Here is a 27,004-nt window from a genome sequence, read left to right as displayed (position 1 = left end):
TTGCATGGTTTCAGGAATAAACACAAAATCTGTCAAAATATTCTGGACAAAAAGTATCAATTTAATGAGCAGTGTAACAAGTCACAACCTGGCTGCTGGGACACTATTTAGTCATTGATCTTCATACAGGCCCTGACTTGGAGACCTACTATATTGGGGAACAAGGGTGAAGATGGCCAAGAAACGGACCCGATTGGTAGAAAGACGCACAGGTAAATAATATGCAGACCAAGTGAATGTTGGCAAACTATAATTTCTGCCACTGTTCTAAAATCACTGTGGAAAGTGTACAACTGTACACAGGATACTTTATCTAGGTGATGTGTTATAAAATGCTGTTTCAGTTACTGGTCTAATTCAAAAACTGCAAAGCACTTTGCAGTTAAGGATATTGTGAGACTTTGTGGTGTACCTTTTATATAATCAGAAGGACAAAGCATAGAAAACTGAGGAGAAGACTGGTAAAAATTTCCCTAAACTCTTCGTGGCCGCACAAATTTGGAAGTTGTAGTCTTTGAGGCTTGCTATCCAGCTGACACTATATTTAAGGATATGTACTGCCATTGCCAACATTACCACATATCCATAGTCAGCTGCTTGCACATACTCAGATGAAGACACGTTCTTGGTCACCCAGTTTTGCAGGACACCAATGGCTTTTGAGGCATGTTGTATGAGGAGATGTCATCAACCACAAATTCACGTTTGGGGGGTTTAGGTCCTCTAGGCTATATGGCAGAGGTGCAGCATCAGCAGCAACACACAAATAGTTGGCAGGGGCTGCCTATAGAGGTATTTATGGTGGGTACCACTTAAAAACTGTGGGATTTCAGGCTGGATGTTAAAGAACAATCCAGCAGAATTGGGAAGGCAATCCTGGAAAGGCAATGGTGGCTCCATTTCTAGCCTCTGCTTCATGCTTCTGTCTCTGCAACTGAGTCGCTTATCACATGTGGAGGTAGGAAAGAACCCACATTACCTTGTATACAAAGCTGTCCCATTCTCAATACAGCTTCAGAGAGAAGGATGAGCCAAATGTTGTTCTCTGTTTTCAGATGAGAATGACCCTTTTTATGTGGTAATCTACTAACGACACATTCAGTGGCATTTTGGTGACCTTCATAAGACCAGAACAAACCACCAGAATATCTGCCCCATTGGGTTCAAAGGTGTTTGGTATAAAATGAACACCGACCATTTGGACCATGTCAGCCAAACAGCATCTGAACCAAAGAGTGGCACACTTAGGAAAAACAATTTGTTTTGGATGGAGTGATAGAATTTTGAAACGTGTCAAGTTCTAAAAATTGACCTGACCTTGTAGTGAGTGGTACTAGGTGAACATACCAAGGTTCTTTTTTTTTTTTTTATGAGTTCCATGAAAATATTTGCTAAACCCAAGAGGAAAAAAACCCATTGCAGCAGGTCTTGGAACTTGGGAGCCCAGTAGGCTGTTGCTTGTAAGAGCGGCACCACCGTTAACAACCACTGTCCAATAAAAACATTGCCCACAAAGTACTTTATTATCTGCGCCCCAGATCGTTGGTAATGTACAGAGCGGGCAGTGTTCTCATTGGCTGATGATTGTTTAGACCAATAGTATTGCTACCTGATGGTATTTAGCAGTTGGCATATGGAACCAAACTGTCAGGAATCAAACATGGGGCTTCGGCTGTAGCTGGCAGTGGACTATTGCACTGAGGCACCTGAAGTGCTGGACAGCCCTGTACCTAATCACTTAGTTAAACCTTGCCTGATTCTGTTCTTGGATAAACTCTGAACTCCTGTGCTCCTCCCAGCTACTTCCTTTAAAATGGTTCTGTGGAACTGCGACAGGGTAGACGCTCAGTACACAGCTGAATTTCGTATGGATTGCGGATACTACTTGGAATCTAACCGCTAAGAAAAGTCAGTTCAAGCGAGGGCTTTCTGAACTAGTTAAGGATTATCTTGCCAGAGTGGAAACTCCAGATGATCTTGATGCATTTAGGCAACTATGCATCCGCATTGATCAGAGACTCACTGTAGGAAGGAAGGAGAGACTGGGGATAATTGGAAGTAATGGAGGTATGCACCTTCCATTTGGTCAAAAAGCACAGAATGTTCCCAAACTTTTTTCTGGTCTAGACACACCCGAACCTATGCAGATTGATACAATAAAAAGATCTATCACCATTCAGGAGAAGGAGAGACGGCAAGCTGAGAATTTTTTGCCTTTACAGTGGACACTCTGCACACTATTCAGTTAACTGTCCGAACAAGTTAAAAAGAACATTTGCTCGCAACTGACATCTCGACACCAGAAGTGAATTCCATTGCTCCATGAGTCTTGCAGTTGATACAACCAGGAGAGACAATTCTATTCTCAACCATCCTACTTTTTCATTTCTATCCAACCTATCTTGGGAAACCATGAAATTCCCTGTTCAGCTATGCTAGACTCTGGAGGCGGGGAAACTTTATGGATATTGAGTTTGCTAAGAACACTGATATAGGATTGAGAAACAAAAATGCACCTATCAACATGGAAACCGTTGATGGCTCACCTTTACTATCTAGTCCATTCACCAATGAAGTTTCAAGATGTCTGCGATAAGAAGAATGCTGACCAATTGCCTCTACATCACCCCTATAATTGTCACATTGAACTGCTATCAGGTTCAAAGATACCATTTGGGCGCATTTTTTCCCTATCCGAGCTATATTTAAAATATCTCAAAGAATTCCTGGATGAGAATCTAGAGAAAGGCTTCATCAGACACTCTACTTCCCCTGCAGGTGCAGCACTGTTCTTTGTAGAAAAGAAGGATGGTACTTTACATCCCTGCATAGACTATAGGGAACTAAATGCCATCACGGTGAAGAACCGTTATCCACTTCCTTTGCATTTCTAAACTATTGGAACGTCTCCGCTCCACAAATATATTCCCTTTTGTCCGCATTCGGCAGTGAGACGAAAGGAAAACTACCTTCAGAACCAGATATGGACATTTCGAATCTTTGCTCATGCCATTTGGCCTTTGCAATGTGCCTGCAACTTTTCAACATATCAGTGTTGTTGAACGTTCAACTTATCAATGATGTAATGAGAGATCTTTTAGGTCAATTTGTTATTGCTTATTTGGATTACAGTCTTATCTTTTCAGACAACCTGGAGGAACATTGCAAACATGTTTGCATCATCTTCGAACGATTGAAGAAGAATCAACTTTATATCAAATAGGAAAAATGTGAATTTGAAAGGACACATATCCATTTTCTGGGATACATTATTTCTCCAGCAGGGTTAAGAATGGATCCTAGTAAAATCAAAGATGTTTTGGAATGGCCGGCTCTCACAAACACTAAGGAGACCCAAAGGTTTATTGGTTTTGCTAACTTCTACTGAAAATTTATAAGGAACTTTTCAAAAGTAATCACACCAATCACTCAACTAAACAAGAAAGGTAAAAACTTTTTTTGGCCTCCGGAGGCACAGGCTGCCTTCTACAAACTCAAGTATCTTTTTACCCCTGCTCCCCTATTAGCTCACCCCATTTTGGGGCTACCTTTCATTGTGGAGGTGGATGCCTGTCAGGATCTTCTCAGGTAGGTAGCACAGGATCACTCAAGGCACATGGTCTCAAGTGACACCAGGTCTTAACCAGGGCACCCTGCAGGGGGTGAAGGGACAGTAGCCAAAAGGCTACTGGCCTCTTTGCTGCCAGTGGTCAACAGGTCGTGACCCTTGGAGTCACCCTACCTGAGGAGGAAGCCTGGAGCGGCCCCAGTGTAGAGACAGGTAGCAGGTAGATGCAGTCAGGTTCTAGGCACAGGGCAGGGCAGGCGGCAGACAGGCAGAGTCAGGTTCCAGGCACAGGTCAGGTCAGAAATCACGAGTATCAAGGTAGCTGGTGCAAAGTCACAGCTCCAGCCTCCATTACTGCTGGGACTAAATTGCCTCTGCCTCTTTAAGGAGCTCTTCCTCCCTGTGCTGTGTCAGTGTGAGCAGAACGGGAAGTCCTGCATGTTCTGTCAGCCAGAGACAAAGAGTGAGTGCTGTGTTTGGTAGCTCGGCAGGGTACACAGGCACGGGATGCAGCAGGACGGTTTAGCAGGGCCCGCTGTGGGAACCGACAGGTATTGTGACAATTCCTCAGATACTGCTATAGGAGCTATCCTTTCTCAGCAATTAGGTAACTGCTGAAAGAAATTTTGACATTTGGTCTAAGGAATTGCTGGCTATTAAAGAAGCTTTTTCTGAATTAAGACATCTCCTGGAAGGAGCTAATCATCCTGTGACAGTTCTCACTGATCACAAAAACCTAGAATTTATCCGTTCTGCCAAAAGACTAACTTCTAAACAATCACGTTGGGCCCTGTTTTTCTCCCGATATAATTTCATTATCTCAAATTGACCAGGATCCAGCAATAGTAAGGCAGATGCACTGTCAAGAACCCTTCCTGAACCTCCTCAAGAAAGTCACCCTGAGTGTACTGTCCTGCCTCCAAAGAATTTTTTAGGGGCCACCAACTCCAAGACCTTTCTGAATCTTCTGAAAGAAGGCTATGAAAATAATCCACTCCTTAATCACCCACCTAGAGATATTAATCTTACCTTTAAAGATGGTTTTTGGGCTCAAGGTCAGCGCCTCTACGTCCCTTTATCCGCGAGGTTGGAAGTCCTAAAGTTTTTGGTTGTCGTTGATCGCGTTACTAAAATGGTTCATTTTGTCCCCACTAGGGGTGTACCCACCGTTCAACAGATGGCTGAATTAATTATTCAAGAAATTTTCAGACTTCATGGGATCCCGGATAATGTTGTGTCAGATAGGGGGGTACAATTTACTTCAAAATTTTGAAAGAGTTTTTGCACAGATTTGGGCATAACAGTCAATTTATCTTCTGCCTTTCATCCCCAATCTAACAGTCAGACTGAGAGAACAAATCAGACCTTGGAGCAATACCTTCGATGTTTAGTCAGCTATCTTCAGGATGTCTGGATTGACTATCTTCCCACGGCAGAATTTGCCTATAATAACGCAAAGCACAGCTCTACCTCTCTAAGTCTCTTTTATGTCAACAAGGGGTATCATCCAGTGTTTATCTTCCTATTGACATTCTGATTCCTGACATAACTAATAGACTAGCAGCCATACAGGAGAATCAAAAGAAAATAATTGAGACACTGAAGGAAGCTCAGGAAAATTACAAAAGGACTGCTGATAGACATCACAGAGAAATTCTTACATTTCATATAGGAGAGAAGGTTTGGTTATACCAAAAATTTAAAGACACATGTTCCATATTTCAAATTCGGGCCAAAATATCTGGGACCCTTCCAAATCTCAGCTGAAATCAATCCAGTCACCTAAAACTTCCTGTATGTATGAAGATTTACCCTGTCTTTTATGTTTCATTGCTCAAACCATTCAAGGAAAACACTTTTTCCTGGCAGAGTCCTTCCACCTCCTCCCCCTGTGCAGGAACAAGGGGAAGAAGAATTTATTGTTGAAAAGATTCTTGACTCCAGGATAGTCAAGAACAAACTGCAATATATGGTTCAATGGAGAGGATATGGACCAGAAAATTTTTCTTGGGAACCTGAAAAAAATTTCATGCTACTAAGCAAATTCCCTCACAAACCAGGCCCTGAGATGTCCAGGGGTCATCCTGAAAGGAGGGGGGTACTGTCAGGAATTGAACCTGGGGTGGCTGGCAATGGACCATTGCACTGAGCCACCTGAAATGCTGAACAGCTCTGTACCTGATCACTTAGTTAAACCTTGCCTGGTTCTGTTCTTTGATGAACTCTGAACTCCTGTGCTCCTCCCAGCTACTTCCCTTAAAATGGTTGTGTGGAACTTCCTCTGTGCCCGATTTTTGTGCTCCTGCCAATATCTTGCATTTATACTCCTGATCCTGCTTGCTGACTACCTGTGTACCAATATTTGGCCGCGATTTTACTGACTACTCTTCTGATTAGGCTTCTTGTATTATATTGCTACTGTGTAAACCAAACCAGGCCTGCCTTCACGGTGAGCTTGCTTGCTGTTCCAGCTACTGGACTCTGAGCCTGAATCTAGACCATGACACAAACTCTCTGTTCTTCTTTAGCTCTCATCTATCCCTCTTTTTGGAGTGATTTATATACCTCTATAAAATTGTGTTACCTAAATACCAAACATAAATCCATCACTAAATATTTCATCCAGCTTCTAGATTTTTGCCTGTTTTGCTTTGCACCTATGAGTTTAAACAATTATTTTGGGTTATTCGTTCCTCATGGTCCACATAAAGCGGAAATGTCAGGAGTCTGACCTATGCTTACATACTTTCTTCTAATCAGTGCTCTCTCTTTCTTATCTCAGATATGAGCTGGGGGGTATGGACGGAGCCATAATGTATACGTGACCTCAAGAACAGTTTTGTGGATAAAACATATAGCTGAGCCCTCTCACAAGGACAACTATTGCACATCTTTTGTTTGCAAATCTTAAGCTGTTTTGAGCACATAATCACTGTTCTCTTTGTTATGTGAGCTTAGACGTTGATGCTGCTGTCACATTATATTGGTGGTCACTGCATAGAGAATAGAGGGAAAAAGTTGTCCTTTAAGAAAATTTATGTTAGATTCATAAGAAATCCCGGGAATTTACTATAAAGTTTAACTGACTATTACTCTCATTTTAGCTGTAGTGTCCCAGGTTTGAATCTTGGCCATGCATTGATTTTGTATGTTACTCCCATAACGGTTATGAGTTTCTTCCTACAACCCAAAAACATGTCAGAAGGTTCGTTGGCTTTACCCATATTGGCCCTACACTATGGTAGGGATCTTATATTGTTAACTCCACTAAGGGACAGTTAGTTACATGACTATGGACTCTGTAAAGCACTGAGCAATATTAGTGCCATATATAAGCATGATATAAAAATCCACAACTCTATCTAAGGAGAGTTCATAGAACGGGGCCCTTATCATTCAATGCCCTTGAACGAGCAGGGAAGTACCTTGGATTCGGGTCATTTGTGAATCTAAATTAGTTTCCTAGCTGGGAGTGCAAACATCAACGTGGCAACAATGGACCTCCAGAAAGACCCTGCATGGAAACAAAGCCACACAAGGAAAATTAAATTGAGAAAATTACAATGACTTACCGTATTTTTCGCCGTATAAGACGCTCCGGAAAAAAATACAGTATTTTTCTGAAATGCCTTTCTGCATCCAACAAGACTGATGTCTATCAATTGCAAATGTCATGACAACTTTTGTCATATCTCCTAAAAAATAGGAAAAAAAGGTAACAGGTTCAGTAATTTTGTTACATATTACATGTAGAACACAGGTGAACTCATCACACAAATTCCCAGCCATGTGAGTTAGATGTTGGTCCTAATCTACTCATCCCAGTTGAGAGCATCATGACAAAATGTGTCATTTATTGATGAGTTGTATGGGAAAAACAAATCATCACATCAAGAAACTATTTCACTTCCCAGAATTAGCATAATGCCAGAAAAAAAATTCACATTTATTTTAGACCATGTGCAGAAAATAAATACATGATTGGGATAACCTCTAACAAACTCACATGGGTCTTCTTTTTAGTTAATTCAACTTCATTGGCAATGACTGGAAGAGGGCCAGACAAGATTCCATGTCTCATGCTGGAGGACTTATTCTACATATGTATAAGTATCACAAGGTTAGCCCTGCTAACTTTATTGTTAAATCTTAATTCTCAAATATTACAATATCGATAAAAGTACAATGACACTGACATTAAACTGAGACCTATTCATGTCACAGATATATAAATAGAGCAGAATGTTGGAGGCAGTAAGACTTCTGCACAGGGAACCTTCGGTGCAAAAATGTCTGGAACCACACACAAGCATTATAATGATTAAGATTTGGATGCCAAGGAGTTTGTCAATACTCATTTTTCCAATGGGAATATAAGTATAATAGAACATACCGTGGGCTTCCCTACAAGGGTCATCCATGAGTTGGGCTCTACAGGTAACATTAAATACCAACACCCAGAGTCTTGTTAAGCTTTGCCGCTATTACCAAATCCTGAGAATTCGGGACTGCCAACCATCCATGGCTCCGAGGATAATCTGTAAAATAACTGTGAATTTCTGCTTTGCTTACCCCAACAGGGCAGAAAAAATCAGAAAAAATACTTGATAGCATTGGGTCTATAATATACCAACTATTGTCAGCAACTATTGTCAGCAATATTTGTAAGGAGAACTTTGTACTGGTCAGTCCTCCTCTGGCCAAGTCTGAAAAGAAAGAGAGGCGCTAACTCCCAGCACCTACTGTGAGTCCATTCCAAAGGAGGAAGAGATGGTAGGGGATAACATGCCTTAAGCAGAATATGTTGAAAGCATGGAGTAGATGAGCCACAGACAAGGGGGAGGAAGAAGAGGAAGCTGCACCAGAGCAACCTTGTAAAACAAGGAGAAGGGTGTCAAAAAACCCAGCAGGGTCCAAGTGCAGCTGCCATCTTCTAGCAACCATATCAGCCTGGTCTTATCTGTCAGCAGAGGTATACAGGAACACCTCTACCTCTGCTACCAACTAATCCCAATGCACCTGGCATAAATTCCTACCACTCCTTCAAACCTACCACCCTCTCTTCCTTCTCTGCCCCACCCCACCCCAGCAAAAACAAAGTTAAACCAGAAAAGCTAAAGCTCTGTTTTTTTCAAGAAGAGCCCTCTTCATAAAATTGTCTGGTTTGTAGACTTTTGCTGATATTAATAAAAACTTAGGTCATACGTCTGGTGATGGGACTTCCAATGTAATATGGGAACACATATCTTCAACATTCAAGCTTCCTTTTCAATGGAAAATAGTAACATTTTGTACCTGATAAACACTGCTTGTATTACCAAAAAATTCCACACTCCTTCTCTCTAATTCAAATAACTTATATACCTTTCTATCTATAAGTGAGGATTACAAGGAGTATTGAATGTCCTTGGAGACTGCAGAAATAATATTTTTAGTCAGACCCATCCAGTTTGATAGACTTACAGTAAGAGTTTCAACAAGATCCAATACATACATTAAGGCCAATACATGCAAGACATTCACACAAACAGCCCACAATTAGGTAGTTTGACAAGTATGATCTCTTTATTAAAATGCTTTTGAATACATAATAGGAAAACTGAACAAGGATTATTCCAGACAACAGGATTGTACGTCATCATATCACAGAGAAAGACCAAGCAATACTGTAGCAACCAATAGAATTATTGTGTGATTATGGTCACTGCAGTAAGATACCCCTATTTAATGTACAGCGCTGTGCAATATGTTGGCGCTATATAAATCCTGTTTATTAATAATAATATTAATACACAATGCATTGGGCCTCAGTAGCATTCTGTGAATTTATAATACAGCAAGTGTTACAATCAAATTAGTCTCTGATTTCCTACATAGACCCCCACATACGTTAACACACATTACATTACTCACTATTAGGAATCTTCTGTCATATTCTAAAAACACAGACGAGGCACATTATAACCTTTATATGCACTATTGTAGTGACCGACATGCTTTTAAGACTGGCAGGAAATAATCAGGAACAGAACTACCTACAGTCACTGGATTTTATTATTATCGTACATTATTTATATAAGACTAACATATTACAGAGCAATGTACAACGTCCATAGTCATGTCACTAACTGCCCCAGAGGGGCTCACAATCTAATGTCTCTACCATGTTATTATTACAGTCCAAGGGCAATTTAGGGGGAACCCAATTATTGTAACTGCAAGTTTTTGGGATGTGGAAAGAAACCCACAAAAACATGTGGATAGAGTCATGGCAGAGATTCAAACCAGGAACCTAGCGCCGCAAAGGCCAGAGTTCTATCTGAGCCACCATGCCACCCTTGTTATGAATTTGGATAAATGAAGAATGAAGAAGTTGCTACTAATAATAATAATAATAATATATACAGCAGTAATAACTTCATAATAATCTAGGCATAGTTACCAATTGAGCTAAAGGACATTTTTGAAGTTTATATGAAAAATGATTCCGTTGTAACATAAAATTATGAATTATTAGGAGTGTATTCATGCAGACTTGTAAAGGTAATTCCCAAAAGGGATGAGCGAGAATGACACTGGCATTCTCGCAAAACATTTCCTTGAACTTCCGAACCCATCGGAAGTTCCAGGAAATCATTACAGGAGGATTCCCAGGGCTGCATGAATGAATGCAGCCCTGGGAATCCTCCTGTCAGTGAGGTTGAGAGTTATTAGGATTTTCCTTTCCTCAGCCAATCAGAGAACACTAGAGGTTTTAAATGGGGAGACTTGTCCCGATTTAACCTCTAGTGCCAGGATCGCACACTGAGCTGTGGCTGCATTCATTGATCAGCACAGCCCGTGGGACTTTTTTACTTTTTTTTAGAAAATATTTTCTTTCTTTTTAAGGAAAATTAGATCTGTATCGGCGACTTTAGACCGGCCGTTCTCACTTACAATTTCAGTAAGTGTGAACGGCTGAATTCGCAGCGAGATCGAGTTAAAAAATCTCGCTCGCTCATCCCTAGTCCCCAACAAGACTGATGTCTATCAATTACAAATGTCATGACAACTTTTGTGATATCTCTGAAAATATAAAATAAAGAAGGTAACAGGTTCAGTAAGTTTGTTACATATTGCATGTAGAACACGTCACACAGGTGAACTCATCCAACAATATCCCAGCCATGTATGTTGGAATGTTGGTCCAAATCTACTCATCCCAGCTAAGAATCTCATACATTAATAATGAGTTACATGAGAAAAACAAATATTTCCATATAGAAAATATTTCACTTCCCAGAATTTGCAAAATGCCAGTAAGACATTAAAGATTTATTTTAGACCATGTGCAGAAAATAAATACATGATTGGAATAACTTCTAGCAAACTCACATGGGTCTTCTTTTTAGGTAATTCAACTTCATTGGCAATGACTGGAAGTGGGCCAAACAGGATTCCATTTTTCATGCTGGAGGACTCATTCTACAATTATATAAATATCACAAGGTTGGCCCTGCTAACGTAAATGTTTTTTCTTTTTCTTAATTTTCAAATATTGCAATGTTGATAGAAGTAGCATGACACTGACATTAAACTGAGACCTATTCATGTCACAGTTATATAAATAGAGCAGAATGTTGGAGGCAGTAGGACACCTGCACGGGGAACCTTCGGTGATAAAGATGTCTGGAACCACACACAAGCATTATCATGATGAAGATTTGGATGCCAAGGAGTTTGTCAATACTCATTTTTCCCATGGGAAGATAGATATAATTGAGGAAAACATGGGCTTCCCTATAAGGATCAGCCATGAGTTGGTCTCTACAGGTAATATTTAGGTAAACTTTGCTAGGAAGTGCAATGGCCAAATGCTTAGCATTCGGGATTGCCAACCATCCATGGTTCCAGGGGCAGCCTATAAAGTGGCTGCGAATCTGGAATTTGTTGGAGTAAAAAAATCAACTTTAGTTGAAATAATCCTGGTTTGCATTCTGTTTCCCCAACAGGGCAGCTAAAAGGAGAAAAGATACTTGATATCAGCATTGGGTCTGTAATATACCAACTGTTTTCAATCAGCAATATTTGTAAGGAGATCCATGTGGTGCAGCTGACTAATGCCAGCTTCAAACATTTCAAACAATGGCTGGAGAATGACAAAGGAGCCACAGATTGGTCGTATACCTCCAAACGAGTCTGCCATCTGGAGAGTAACAGGTACGAGGCTTTACATTTAGATAAAATCAGAGAAGGGAAACATTTGGCCACCAAGGCACTCTCACTGTCTCTTTTTCTTCTATGTATTCCTTTTGGGTGTTTTGTAGGCACCACATTATGGTTCCATTCCTTGCCCCTACACCTTCAATGAGGGTGAATCTACCTCCAAACTTTGATCTATTATTATTATGCTCTCTTTGGGGTGTCTTAGTTTTAATAAAAACTATTGAACCAGTTCCTGGAAAAGAGTACAAGGAAAAGGGACATAGGAAAGGGATGGGAGAACAAAGGGGTCTAGCTCTATACCTAACATGTGGACATTTTCTTTCTCAAAACCACACAAGCCTGGGAGGTAAAACTGACCAACGTGTTAATGATCCTCAGGCCTCCACTCCACCCGGACGATCACTCATTGTCTCTGCTCAGTAATCCTTTGATGGTTCTTTTAGGGTCTGCATCGTCTTAATAGACAATGAGATTTGTTGTCTGCTTTCCGTATACAGGTAGTCCCCGAGTTAAGGACATCCAACATAGGGACAACTCCTAGATTCAAACGGGCTCCCCTGCTCGCTTGTGTGCAGGATGGAGGCTTTATGGGAGGGGGGAGCAGTTTGCATGACTTGCAGATTAAACCTTTAGCTGTTCTGCAAGCTTTTGTAACTCTTTAATGACCAAGACAAACTCTGCAATTTTTTTTTTTGCCTTGTTTGTGATTAACTTACAGTGAGGATTTTATACAGTAACTGACTCCATGTTGCCTAATATTATGTTGAGACAAACATCTGTCCTAATTGCATTTATTAAAATATTATACCTGTTCTGACTTACATTCAAATTCAACTTAAGAACAAACCTACAGTCCCTATCTCGTATATACCCTGGGGACTATCTGTATTAATCTTTTATCTAAGTCATGTAGATAGCATTTTCTTCCACTCCTAATGGTAGTATTGCTGGTTTACAAAGTGGGATCATTACTAATAGTAATACAGGAAACTGTAGCACGAAAATAAACTATCATAATATCTACAGTATAAGGTGAACCATGACCTGGCAGGGCTGATGTTACTTCCCCCATTCAACCTTTTCTCACCTTTTTCTTCTTTCACCCCCTTATCCCAGAGAAAAAACCCCACCCAATTGTTTTTTAAAAAAATTGGCATTATCAGCTGTTTATTAAACACAATATTTGTATATTTAAAACATTCACATCAATAATTCCCATACCAAAACTGAATTTCCAAAAAACATTGCCCATCTCTAATCCAGTGGTCTTCCCACCACTGCGACAGTTACTTCCATAGTTCCTCCATGGACCCCAAACCGGATATATAATAAACCCCCATGGAGGGAGATAAGCTGTCCTGATTCTTCTAACTAAAATGGTCTCCTTCCTATTTCCTCCCCTATTTCACTCCTTTTTCCCCTCTACCCTTCTACCTCCGTGCTTTAACCATTCCTTAGGTACAGGCTTTAATATATTGTTATCACGTTAGAAGTATTTAATAATAAAAAGTATTTATTTTATTGTCTGAAGAAAGAAGAAAGAAAGCATTCCTATTTCCACCTTTCCCTATTAGTGTGTAAGGTATTAGTGGAAGAATTGCTTCCAGTGGTAGTAGGATATTTGATTATAATAGTAGAAATAATCATAGAAATACAAATATTATTTTCTGTAGTAGTAGCATTGAGATTTGTACCAGAATCAGATGTGATAATGGAAATAATCAAACATGGTTTCTTGTTCCAGACAAGAATGGAAGGAGAAGGAAGACCAACTGAGAAAAGTCATTAAAGGAGTGTATAAGTGGGACAACCATGAAACCAATAGCCTGAGTTCCAAACTTGTGCCGCAGGTGGATTGTGTCATCAGTCTATATATATTAAATGTTGTCAGTAAAACCAAGGACGACTTCTTGAGAAACCTAAAAAGTTTCACGTCCACACTGAAAATTGGAGGCCAGCTGTTGCTGTTCATGGTGTTGAACATGACCTTCTACAAGGTTGGCTCCCACCGCTACTTCTGCCTGACTTTGGTAGAGGAAGACGTACAAGAGGTGGTGATCAACGCCGGCTTCATCATTGAAAAGTCAACTCTGACAAAAGCTGTGGAACCCAACGACATTGTCAACTATAGCCATGTGTGCTATATCCTCGCCCGAAAAGTTAAAGAAGTCTGAAAACCAAAGCTCAGAGATCTCATTTGATGATTGTGAATCAAAATAAACAAAACTTGAACCATGTAATACATTTTGCATTTTCCTTTAAACTTTTGAAACATTTTATGGTAGTGGGGAAAGAGGTAGACAATGGTACTATGATGTCTATGTTTTTCTGAAACAGGTATCCCATTTCCACATTAAACTCTACGGTGGTAGCAGTGGGGCATTTAGGAAATGACAAAATGCCTGATGAAGAAAGACCTAAAGGCATGGTCCAGCTGAGCAACAGACAGAAGAAAGGAGAATAAAAGGGGAAGTTTCATCACAGAAACCTATTGGAACATGAAATAGGGTGTTAAAAAAACAACAGGGTTTATTAGCAGCTGTCGTCGTGTAACATTCACATATATAGTTTAGTCTCATCCGCCAGCAGAAACAACTGCAACACCTGCTTGGTCATTCCCATTCGTAGCTTAGTAGGAAGTGTGACTAGACAAAGCTCAACAAAGTATCCCTAAATACAAGTCACGAGTATGGTAACATCTTGTAGCCCGATGCGTTTCACCTGTCGGCTTCCTCAGGGGGTATGTGGAAAACGCTATTTAAAAGTTGTAGTAGGTTGAGGACTTAATACCAGGAATATCAGAGAAGTGGATGTATATATGTATGAATTTGCTAGGAATTTGCAGGAAAAAGCTACAATATCCAGAGTTCAGCAGAGTAAAGGGTCCTTGTTGCAGGAACAGCCCTAATTCTCCTGCTACAATATCTGCAATAGGAAATATTTACCATATTGGAAAAATGTGACCTCTGGACTGGTCACTGCAAAGGAAAAGGGAAAAATGGAAAGTTCTCAAGATCTTATATGAAGCTAGTTGGGTTATCAATCTCTCCAGGACCCATCCAGGTCCTTATACTGACTATAAAACCTTATTCGTACCTTCTACTGGAAATTTCACAGCACGGTATTATCCTCAAACAGCATTTTGCATTCATCAGAAAAATAAGTCTCCGGAATTCCTCCTGAGTTATAGTCATGGATGTGATAGAATTTTCTGGTAGAAGACATCTCCAAAGCAGCAGAAGGACTCTGGGTTCTTCACCTTAGTTCTCACAGTGATATCTGGGGGGTCCTTTATATTGAAACCAACATCCATTTATTACCCTCATACATCTCAACATGCTTTTTTTTAATCCTAAACAATATTTGATATTATTTTGATTTCATTTACTTACATTAGGTAAATTAGTTCAGTGAAGAATAATACTCCAAGCCTTAGGTTCATTTATCCAAACAGGCCCAGGAATGAACAGAAGTCATACAAAAAATAAATGTTTGTTAGTCAGCTAGCAATAATCAGTAATGGATATCTACACATTAAAATATGAAATATGGTTTTTAGTAGAGGTGGTCATGGAGTATAATTAATGTCCTCTTCTAAGTCATCTATTAGTCTGCAGAGTCCAATTATCAGAACCACTGATACATATCATATAAAGTTCAGTTCATATTTCATCAGGGGTTCTAGTAATAGGACCAACTATGCTAAGGAAGCAATATAAATTCATCTTAGGGTTTTATTGATAAAGCATGGAATTTGACATTCCCTCAAACATTCCCTGATCGGAATCAATTACTGCCATTAAAACACATGGATCTGGAAGCATGCAGACTCCATGAAAACCTTGGTTTTTGGTGGAAATCATGTACATAGGTCTCCTTTTCTGGAAATTAAAGACAGTACAGTGACTCATTGTCTGTATCCCTATCTTCCTGGTTTTCCTGGACCCAACAATTCGAACAAAGGAAAACTAAGTTTAAACTGTAAATTTCACAAATAGTTTTGTTATGGGTAAATCTAATTTCAGAAGCACTCTTAGTACATTGATGTTGCAGGAGGTACCTGAATCCAAACACAAGGAAATATTCCAGCAAAGCCACTAGAAAAGTGTGAGCTCTAAAACAATGGACCTGTTGTGAGCTGGTATGGTCTAGTTGATAGTGGCCGGTGGGAACATACCACAGTCTGGCAACCTTACTATCAACACATAGGTGGATAAAATTTAGGATTTCCAACAGAGTCATATTTAAGGGTTGTGCTGCCCAAGACACTTCCGGCCCAATATCAAGAGAGCTGAGCCTGAAACGTTTCTTTGGGAACGTAGGGGATAAAGATGTCGGTGGCATGCCATGGAAGTAAACTGAGGCACAATCAATTTGAAGCAGAGCATGGTCAAACTAGGTTTGTCCAGCAAGAAAAAAGGGACAATATCACTAATCATGGGCAGATCATTTCCAACCAGAACCAGAATTTAAGCAGGGGATCTGTGTCATGCACCTCACATTCCTCTGTCTGCTGGTCACTTCCTGGTCTGAGTCATGTGATCCCCTGAGAGCTGCCCCTTTACCCCAGAAAACCAGAATTCCGCAGAAAAAATCCATCTGCAGGCAGAAGTGTGAACGCCACCTGAGCTGCCTCTGCTCCCACACTCCCCCTGGTGATGGGTTCTCTTACCTGCGGGTCATATGATTTCCATCTGCCTCTCGACCTCCCCTATAAAAGGAAGGGACAAAGAGTTCCCTTAGGCTCTGTTCCAGGTTCCCGCTATTCCTGCCTGAGTGTACCGACCCTGGCTTTGACCCTTGACTACTCCTGTTTGCCACCTGCCCTGACCTCTGGCTTGTTTGACCTCCATTCTGTTTCACATTCCTGTACCTCCCCTGATTCCTGTCTGTCAGCTTGCATGGGGGCCGCAACCTGGCAGTTGCCCGCAGCGGGACACCCACTCCTCCAGAGAAGACCAGGCAGTTGCTTAGACTTTGCACCCCACGTACATCCCTGCCAACTGGGCTGGAGACATGGAAGGTCCAACATCCTACCCTGCAGCACCGTGACACAAACAAATCAGTTGTGATGCAATGTAAGGTGTTCCTGGCTCCCTGCAGCAATCCAGTTAATGTTCCTGGGTGGAGGGGTCAGCTATAATGAAGAAAGGCGTTATAACCAGGGCAACAATGGAGGCAAAAGCCAAAATGGAAAGGTAAGCCCAAATAAAAGTGTCTGCATGGACAGTGGGGTCAGAGTCAGGATAGAATAGTCACAGCCAAGATAGATAGGTCAGTGTTATTCCTCCCTGCACAGCTGTAGATGGTGGGCCTATAGTGGCCCGGGAGAACCTCCACAGTCTGGTAACCTTACTATGAATACATGGAACCATCATAGACTGCAGACTTCCTTCTCAATTAAAGCTTGCTTTAAATATTGAGCTCCTAATAATCATTAATAATATTTTAATTGAGGCAACAGCTAATAAAGATACAAATCAGATTTTCTAGGGAGATGGTGAGGGGTCCGGACAAAGTCAGAGGTCTCCAAAGTATTGCATAATGTTTTGATATATTTGTATCATTTACAATGAAAACAACAAACATTTGTGAAACAAATAAAGCTGTGATAACAACAAATCAACAGAATATACTCTGAATTCATTAACACAGAACAAAAAAATAATTATAGAGAAATATAGAAACATCTGATCTGAAAATTCTGATTGCCTGTCTTGCTTTCATTTTCAAAAACTGATCTGAAACCATCAGGGTTAAAATGAAGGAATCAGGGCATGCATGTTAAATGATTGAGGTTTGTTCCCTATTTTAGTTTAGTGGGAGCAGCCATACAAATTCTGCCATGCAGTGATCCAGTATTAAAAGAAACAAATCCCATGAATGTTTGCTTTTTCATGGAAGTGAAATTTGCAGATACATTGAGCCTGATTTATTAAAGCTCTCCAAGGATTGAGATCATACACTTTCATCAGTGACAACAAAATGTATAAATTATTTATGGGTTGTATACAAATATATTTATAAACTACCATTCCATAGAGCAAACATTTCACTACCCCATATTAGCATTATGCCAGTAAAATACACGGGAGATTTATTTTAGACCATGTACAGAACATAAAACACATTAATCGAATATCCACCAGCAAACTCTCAGGTTGTTTGGTATCAGCTAATTTCCCCCATGATACATTTTCTTGACAGACACTAAATATCCCAAAGCTGGTTGTGATAATGGCAATGTTTTATCTGTTTTAAATGTTAAGCATTTCAATATTGACAGAAGCAATGTGACATCAACATTTAACCGGACCTAAAAGATGATCTATGCCACAAATACATAAATGCAAAATGTTGGAGGCATGAGGACACAGGGAACCTTTGGTGCTAAAAATGTCTGGAACCACACTTAAAAAATATAAGACTACTAACACAAAAAATCTAATTATTCTATGTCAAGCAGTGGAGGGGCCAAGTGCATAGCATTCATGGTTGCCAAAAAATCAGGGTAACCATATTTGATGTCCATGACAATAATAATCAGGGTCATATTGAAGGGTTGTGCTACTCTAATTATCAGGAGAGCTCAGCCTGAAATTTTTTCTTGGGGAAGGTAGGGGATAAAGATGATGATGGCATGCCATGGAAAAAAAATTGAGATAATTTGAAGCAGGGTTTGGTCTAGCTGAGTTGGGCTTGTCCAGTAAGAATAAGGGGTTGATATTACCATTCATAGGCTGAAAATTGCCAACCAAAACCAGAATAAATGGGTCAGTCATGATGCAGTGGAAAGTATTCCTGGCTCCCTTCCAGGGGTGTAGTGGGACGGGCAAGGGTGGGAACGCTGTGCCCTCACTTTCTTCAGAAATGGGCATGAGTGTCCACTCTAATTTTGCAAAGAATTCTTGGCCGGAACGGCCAGAGCAGCAGACCATGTCTCCTGTATGGAATTGCAGGTTCAGGGACACAACCCGCCCAGACCTGCGATGGAAAGGTGGGTGGGTTCTGGTACCATGACATCGCTCTGGGGGGAGTTTCTTCCCCTTTGTAGGCAATATTCAAAAATGGAGGGGTAAGCCAAATTAAGGGGCTGCAAGGGCAGTGAGGTCAGGCAAAATAAGAGGTCAGGAGAGAATGGTCACAGCCAAGATGGATAGGTGAATGCTATTCCTTCCTGCACTGGTACACTAGGTGACCTGTATCCTAAATAGTGCCCACTATTCCCATTCCTTCTGATGTCACTAGCATGAGAAGTACCACATGGATCCATTAATTGGGGAAGTCTTTAGGAAGCAATAGGTAACTTACAATGTCCCGAATTGCTGGTATACCCTCCACACTTACCTACTTAGAAAGTGATAGCAGAGCCACTGATGGGTCACACGCTTCCGAAGGAGTCCCCCATTTTGAAGGTAAGGGGTACGAATGCTTTACATTGGGAAAACAGCATTGAAGGGTAAGATATGGTCAGCAAAGTACACCACAGTTTCATTAGATAGAATTTTACATTTGCCATACCACAAGAGCCTAGTACACCAATGAATAGCCGGGTGGGAGCGATGGATTGTAGAAACCATGGATGATGCAGTGGGGACTGGAAGTTGCATTGATTGTTGTATGGGACTGGGTGAGAGAGAATTTATATAGAATTGGGAGTTTGGAAATCTCTGCAGGAAGGCTTACGCTTGACTCACTTATTCTACTGCTCTGTGGCATCTGTGTTGGGATTGGGATTGCCCATTACCCCCTCCCCCCCCAGTAAAAAAAACTCCCAATAAGGAGCCTTTGCAATCCTTATACCTCTACTTGGATATCCATTGGTTTTCTAGGGAAGAGCCTTCTAAAGCCTATTGTCTCTGCTAATCTAGTCCCAACTACTTTTTAGGAAGAACTCTACAACCCTTTCTGTCTCTGCTATGAGTCCTAAATAATTCTTTAAAATCCCCTAATATGCTTTCTGTATCAATATTTGACCTAGATACCCTTTTCCAAAGCACTTTGCAGTGCAGTGCCATGAACAAATTGAATTTCTGAGCTATAAATGACGAGTTGTGATTTGTGATCCGTAACACTTGGAGCAGGATTAAGGGACTTCAAAAGAACTTTACATTGAAGGATCTATGAATTTCCCTTGTGGTCATTTTATCTAACCCAAGGATTTGGAGACACTTGGTGGTCTTTCATGGCATTTTGGTCATAATGACTTTTATGGGACTGCTCCCCACCATAATTTCCTGCCCATTGACTTTAGTGATGTTCATCATATCAGTAGGTCTCCAGGGAACCCCTTTTATAATTTCTTTATCCACAGCTTACAGTATATTAGTGTGGTGGTAAGAAGAATTTCTCTTACATTGCTGGCTATTGGGAAGAAGGTCACCCTTACAGATAGCCAAAAAGACTATTGGGGTCACTTACAATGACGTGAAAGCCACAAATTGCTCATTGCTCAGGGAACCCCAAGAAACCTCTGGAGGAGCCTTAAGGTTCCACGGAACCCTGGCTGAGAAACATTGGGTGTAACCATAGATAAATAGTACAGAATAATCAGTCATAAAAGTCAAACAATGTGCATTTTTATGAATAGGGCAATATCAGTAGTGCTGTTATTTTGGTAGGAATGACAGCACTTTGCTGATGATCACCTTTAGAAAAAAAAAAGAGCCCCATTGAATTTTCAATATTCTGTTTTGAGCTCCACTAGTCTACTGTCCTTTCTACACTTCTTAGTAGATCATTATATCTCTATATATTCACAAGGAGCAGAAACCACCACTGTATTAAAAAATTTCAACCTAAAAAACTACACAGAAGTCTACTATGCTAACCCTAGACTAACAGAGGTCTCCTGTACTTAATAAAAGTATAGCAGTATTATCATGTGTGCAGTAATATTTGTTAAAAACAAAGCATACATGTCCTTTCCCAACGCGTTTCGCCCCGTGGGGCTTCCTCAGGGGACTGGGAACTTGGTAATATAGACTGGTACTGAGGCAAGCTAGTGCCACATACTACTTGAAGTTGTGATAGGGGTAAAGTTGTGATAGGGGTAAAGTTGTGATAGGGGTAAACGGAGCGAAGCGCGTCGGGAAAAGACATTTATGCTTCTGTTTTTAACAAATATTGCTGGACACATGATATTACTACTATACTTTTGTTACAGTACAGGAGACCTCTGTTAGTCTAGGGCTAGCATAGTAGACTTCTGTATAGTTTTTTAGGTTGAAATTTTTTATTAAAGTTAGATTTTAAGTAAAACTCTTTGCCCTTCAAAAGTCTGCCCTCTTTCCTTCTCTCTCTTTACAGATCTAAAGAGAATATTGTTCTATTTCATACATGGGAGATATCCAAGTAGCGTATAGGTGGCAGAAAGATGTACAGTGTTGTTCAATATACAGATAGTATTGAACGACACAATGACAATGAAAACGTAACAAGCACACAATTTTATTTTAATGTAAAAATCCTAACTGTACAATACAGCAAATATTTATACTCTCACTGAGACCCGGAGGGGGGACACATTATCCAGGACATGGCTTGTGAACAAACCCGACTATCCGTTACTGAACAAGAGAATAAACATCCCCGGTGCTTCTATCCAAATATACAAAATACAACAAACACAGGAGATGCCGAGAGTCCAAACAAAGAGAGAACAAGGCAAGATTCTACGAAGGAACAAACTATGGGGAACAGATATTAGGAGAGTTTACACTTCTGTGCATTTTGTAACATTTAATTAAACTGAAGCCAAATCTTCGCTTTGCTTTGGATACCATAGGGAACAATTAGAACCTTTCTGAGTTGTTTGGCCCTGTAAGCAAATAGTAATCCAACACGGTGAATTGCTGAAAACCTCCACAATGACAGCGGGGGACACCTATACTAAAACAAGACAGTTTATATTTATTTAGAGCCCCAAAATCTAGATTGTTTGTGGACCTTTAGAATGCCATCTGTGCCCAAATGACAGTTGTTATGATTGTTTATAAAACACTTCTGCAGGTTCCATACACAACCATGGGGCAGCTTGCAGGTGACCAGTAGATCAACGTCACCTTACTACAGATACACAATACTAGGAAAAAATAAGAATGCAAAAGCAGTTTAAAAAAAATTGAATCTGTTATTTGAGGGCAAAGAAAGAGAAGTATCCAACACATTTCGGGGGTTCACTATTCCTCCATCAGGGCTCATCATGGCAGAAATATGAAATAATTTATCTGGTAGTGTGGGCTGGAAAAGTTGAATGTTATCGGCTGTAATGTATCAGTGGGTTGGTTCTGGATGCCAATCCTGAAGTGTAAAGAGGAGAAAGATAAGCTCCAATGATGGGGGAAAGGGTCACCTCCTGCAATGTATGATATACTTCTCATATACCATGGCAAATAGAAACAAACAAAAGCTACCACAAAGCTCTCATCTTTTCTCAAGTTTAGAACATGGTTGATAATCTCATTGAAAGATTGAACTTCCTAAAACTTAACTCTGGGTTACCTAGGCATGGGGAGTTAACTCACCCGGAAGTTGTAGGAGGTTTCACTTAACTATCTTTATTGCCTTATTACCATTTCCTGCTCTTCTAAAGTTGACTTTTCCATGGGGAATAGGGGACCTGAATCTTTGATCGCAACACGGCATAACATAAATAACAGCTCAGCACACAATACAAAACACACAGAACAGGGTAAAAAATATCTTAGAAAATGTTTCATAGCTTTAAAAATAGTCACATGAGATTAAATCCCAAAGTCATTTTTACAAAAATTGCACGAGGAGGACATTATTCATTCACCGTTTGTTGTATCCCCAAATCTGGGATAGGCTGCAAGAGAGGAAATTAGAATATTAGGGCACAATTTTGTAATGCAATAGGCTTCTGTGGTGTGTTTCCACCCCCTCGGACATCACAAAATCATCTGGTTCAGAACCCTGCACAATGGATGGGACTAGTAACAGGGTGTACATTGGAGTGAATAAAGTAACATCAATTTCACCAAGGGGTGGACATTCACTGGTGTTCTAAGCTAAAAATCGCAGAATTTAATGCAATTTTAATATCTTTTAACCATCTGTCTTGATCATAATATTGGCTTTTGATCAGAAGAAAGTTGGGGTCTTTGAATTGAATATTAATTTGGAAAAACTGTTCGATTATAAAATCAGGAGCTATGCACATGTTCAGTTGATTTTGTTAGTGTTGGAAGACAACTATTATTTTTAATTCAAGTATGTTCCCCCTGTGCACTAAACATGGTGACCAATTGTAATAAATCATCAAAAAATGAATGTAGAACATAGGTGACCAATTGTTGGGGTTCCGTCCTGAATAGCAATCTTGATACAAATTTGGTGCTGCAACCCGGACACACGATATGTCATACCCTCAATATACAGAACCTTGAGGAATGGGGGGGGGGGTTCACAGTTTGTTCATTATGCTCGGTGTGGCACCAACTTGAACTCAACACTCCGCTCAGTTTGAAATGAATTCAAGTGTTCAGATCCACAAAGTCCGGGTCATCAAAGTTCTGGAAAATGCTGCGGCTGACTTCACCCCTCTTTCAGTCATAACACTATATCAGAGTTACATTGTAACTTCTCAGAAAAGTTCGGTTGGTTCAGGTTCTGTCTAAGGGTCCACAAAGGAGACTACGATGTATCGCACGCCTTTGGTAGTGGGAAGTCCTTCGTGGTAATGCGTCAGTCTTCCGGGGTGCATCAATGCCCAGCCTTTCCTGGGGGCTCTGATGGAGCAATTGTAACGGAGGAACCGGCAGCCACCTCCCTGCGAGACAAAGGAAGACAAGAACGGCTGAATATAAAGTGGACCTGTCACCACAAATGATCATTTTAGATGTGTTACTAAGTCATATTAGTCGTCCTTCTTCTCTTCCATAGATATAAACAATGCAAGAATACAAAATCAATGAATCAGCATAATATTTATATTTTGACTATGTTGTATATTTCTTTTTTTTTTTAAAGCTCACCTTCCAAAGACTGTTCCTATTGGAAATATTTACACCTACATATCATTGGGACAGGAAGTGATCAGAACTTTTAGACAAAGATTGTAATAAAACATTTCAGTATGTGACTTTCTCTCCCTGGGACAGGAAGTGATCAGAATTCTTTAGAACAGTATGTGACAATTTCATCCTCTTATATCTTTGTCCAGGGAATATGGGGACGGCAAGGGAGCTGAATTCTCCCAAATGTCGTCATAGACTGGGAGATGTAATAACCACATCGAACTGTATTCAAAACTAAAAAGTTGTCTTTTTAGTACGGTAACTGAAATAAATTTGTGTTAGTCTCATCACTACAGATCTGAGCCCGCGATAGTAAACTAGCTGGTAACAGGTAAAACAATACCAAGTTCATCTTTAAATCAATACAGCAGTCTAATGATTTTGGTGTGGGATGCTGCGGGGAGACTGACCTCGTAATCCTGGCCCACGCTGTTTAGGGCAATGTTTATAGTAAAGGTGGAGGCGTCATGGTGGGGTTCCAGATAGGGCTGCTCGTCCGGTTTGTATCGCACTACGAAGGCCAAGTCAAACTGAGCCTGTAGGGGTAAAGACAAAAAAGTGAGCATTTGTTACCTGTGCAGCCCATGAGGGCGTCATGCAAGCAATTCAATGTAACACCAAAACGGGTCTATGGGTCACCCGGTGGCTCTACCGTACTCTGATCACCACTTTGCCGTGGTCACTTGTTTCCAAAAGTAGAGATGTAGCCACAATAGATGGGCTGCATATGTTACTGCCAAATACAATGCCTGGTGACTATATTCCATAGATCACCACTAGGATCACCAGTAGGGTAATTACAATACATCAATATAGGAAAACTACCATGCCATATCTGATCACCCCTTTAATAAACATGGAGTTGTCTGTCAAGGTTCTCATTTATCCCAGTCTATTATTATTAAATTACATTCAGCTGGACTTGTTTCTGTGGTTTTGAAGACGTTTCGCAGCTCCCGAAGCAGCTTCTTCAGTTATACCAGTGTAGGAAATCCCCCAGCATTTTATATCCACAACGAGCCAACATTTTCAATTACTATGCAATGTGAAACTGAAGATGGTCCAGGACCAGGAGGTGTGCATTTGTTGTATCATTGTGCTCGATTAACATAATCCCATCCTTGGTGTCAGGAAGTCTGCATTGGTATTGGCCCTTCCAATTAAATGGCTCTCAATGTGAGTTGTTGTAAAAAATCCAAGGTAAAGATAATAAACTGACATTAAAAGGAACAAAGAAGTTGCATTAGTATACAAAGACATTGTACAAAGGTCCGAGCCAGAGATACCCACCTGTGTGTGATAACCAGGGAACATTTTTTCTGTGACCGGTGCAACAAAATCCAACAAAAATTTGTGCCATTCTCTCTGGTAGTTGATCTGAGTCATGTGAATGTCGATAGTTGGGACATTTTCATATCCTCCTTGAAGTCGCTGGTCCTGGAAAACATCGGAAGATGGATCCATTAATGCAAACAAGTCACACTTTAACACGTACATTATATACATGGGTCATAGTGTCTTATAGACCTGTGGGTGACGCTCTGCAACTCATTCTGGAATTTGTTTGCCATTCATTGGCGGTCCACTGATTTTGCAACCCGCATAAAAGACAAATTAAATGCCACTAATGTCTATTATCACAATAGGATGGGGACATTCAGCAGCTCTGTGTTTTTTACCTGGTTATTTCCTGACGACCACTGACCGTAGTTCTCCATTTCCTCCACCAGCTCATCACAGGCGGTATCTGTGAACACTGGGAACCAGTACACATCAGGACATGGCTGGGAGATATAAAGAAAATCAATGACTAAGTCAACATACAGGGCATTACAAAAACACACAAAACAAATGATGACGAATTGTACCGATCCTAAAGCCCAACTGAAACAAATAAAGAAATATGCATTTTGTAGAAAAATAAATGTGGGAAAAAGTAGGGAGTTGAAGGAAAACAAGTAGGGACTTGTAAAACAAAGTATAAACATTATAAAAATCATGCCATTCTACTGTTTATCAAGGTTAAAATGTGTGGGAAACACATTGGCCTCCTATAAGCTGTTATTCTCAGATTCCACTAGGTGGCGCTCGTTCACAATAAATATATCATATCAGCCCAGTTCTCTATTCTATAGAAACATTGTAATACATTGTAAGCAATATCTTCCACTGTATTCATAGTAAGCAAACACCGCCACCTAGTGGGCTAATTGAGAATATCAGCTGGAATTTATTGTATTTTCAACAAAACTGATTTAAAGAAAAACTACAAGCATTTTATTATTTTCCATTTTTTATAGGACATGCTGCCAATTTTCCCTCTATACAGTTTTGGTGGCAATACTATGGTCAGGAGCTTTGCAATCAACTTCCATAGTCAGCAGCTATTTTTAAAGAAACACAATTTTTTTGTAAAAACAAGATTGATCACACTTTTCCCTAACTATTGGTTCCTTGTACTGCTTCTTCCTCTCACCCCGAAGCTCTGCTGTACAGGGACTACTGGAGACTGATACCAAATCTCAGTGAGATACTCACACTGCTTGTATTTAAAAAACCCCTTTAATGTTATAATATTTCTTTAGTGTTAGATCTGTCTGGAGTTCAGCAATGCATTTTGAACATGAAACTATTCAATAAAATGAGAGAAATAAAAAAAAAAAAAAATGGGATTCAAATATAGAAATGAATTCTATAAAAAAGTCACATGATCTTAAGCCTAGGCAGGGTTGCATCACACCATCTCGGGTTTTGTCATTTTTATTCAAAACAAAAACAGTGCCGAGTCCACTTATTTCCAACCAGACAGATCCTGTGCAGTATAATAAAGTAACGCATCGGGGATCAGCAAGTCACAGACACAATGAGGTCCCTAACTGTCCCTCCAAGGAGTCCGATCCATTCATCCACCACCATGGACACAAATCTCAGAAAATGATTTACTCAACAAACATTCTCCAATAATACTGCGAACATTAAAATCATTTTATCTTTATCTAGAGAGAAAACATCATTAGAATGACATTGGTTCCTCTTTAAGGGCAGACTTACCGACTCAATATTTTTTCCTTTCAGGGCGTAAGTGTGATTGGGGTGAATGTACTTCTCCCTCCAGTCCTAGTCAATTAAATCAGAATATATTAAAATCAATGGAAATATATTGGAAAAATATAGAGAAAAAAAAAGGGGG

At 40.2% G+C, this 27,004-nt stretch overlaps 2 protein-coding genes across 2 annotated transcripts in view; one reads left to right on the top strand and one right to left on the bottom strand.

The window, feature by feature from the left end:
• The first annotated feature begins 73 nt into the window (after positions 1–73).
• Positions 74–13,953, top strand: LOC140341305 (indolethylamine N-methyltransferase-like). Its single transcript, XM_072426953.1, has 3 exons — positions 74–212; positions 11,560–11,767; positions 13,518–13,953. The coding sequence occupies exons 1-3, from the start codon at positions 173–175 to the stop codon at positions 13,945–13,947; spliced, it is 678 nt and encodes a 225-aa protein (XP_072283054.1). The 5' UTR covers positions 74–172; the 3' UTR covers positions 13,948–13,953.
• Positions 13,954–21,207: 7,254 nt separating this feature from the next.
• PLOD1 (procollagen-lysine,2-oxoglutarate 5-dioxygenase 1) overlaps positions 21,208–27,004 on the bottom strand; it is an 18,116-nt gene continuing 12,319 nt past the window's right edge. The window contains exons 11-15 of the mRNA XM_072425331.1: positions 26,866–26,931; positions 25,494–25,598; positions 25,105–25,251; positions 24,225–24,350; positions 21,208–23,567 (exon numbers count right to left, since the gene is read on the bottom strand). Of these exons, the coding sequence (XP_072281432.1) occupies positions 23,412–23,567; positions 24,225–24,350; positions 25,105–25,251; positions 25,494–25,598; positions 26,866–26,931 (600 nt within the window). The 3' untranslated portion in view covers positions 21,208–23,411. The remainder of the gene's footprint in view (positions 23,568–24,224; positions 24,351–25,104; positions 25,252–25,493; positions 25,599–26,865; positions 26,932–27,004) is intronic.

The sequence above is a fragment of the Pyxicephalus adspersus genome, chromosome 11 (genome assembly GCF_032062135.1).
Source record: "Pyxicephalus adspersus chromosome 11, UCB_Pads_2.0, whole genome shotgun sequence".
In the NCBI taxonomy this organism is placed as follows: domain Eukaryota; kingdom Metazoa; phylum Chordata; class Amphibia; order Anura; family Pyxicephalidae; genus Pyxicephalus; species Pyxicephalus adspersus.
This window is presented reverse-complemented; position numbering and strand designations above follow the sequence as displayed.

Coding starts and splice junctions, on each gene's coding strand:
- LOC140341305 (XM_072426953.1), top strand. CDS start 173: ATGGCCAAGAAACGGACCCGATTGGTAGAAAGACGCACAG. Junction 213..11,559: donor ATTGGTAGAAAGACGCACAG/GTAAATAATATG, acceptor TTTCCCCAACAG/GGCAGCTAAAAGGAGAAAAG. Junction 11,768..13,517: donor TGCCATCTGGAGAGTAACAG/GTACGAGGCTTT, acceptor TTCTTGTTCCAG/ACAAGAATGGAAGGAGAAGG.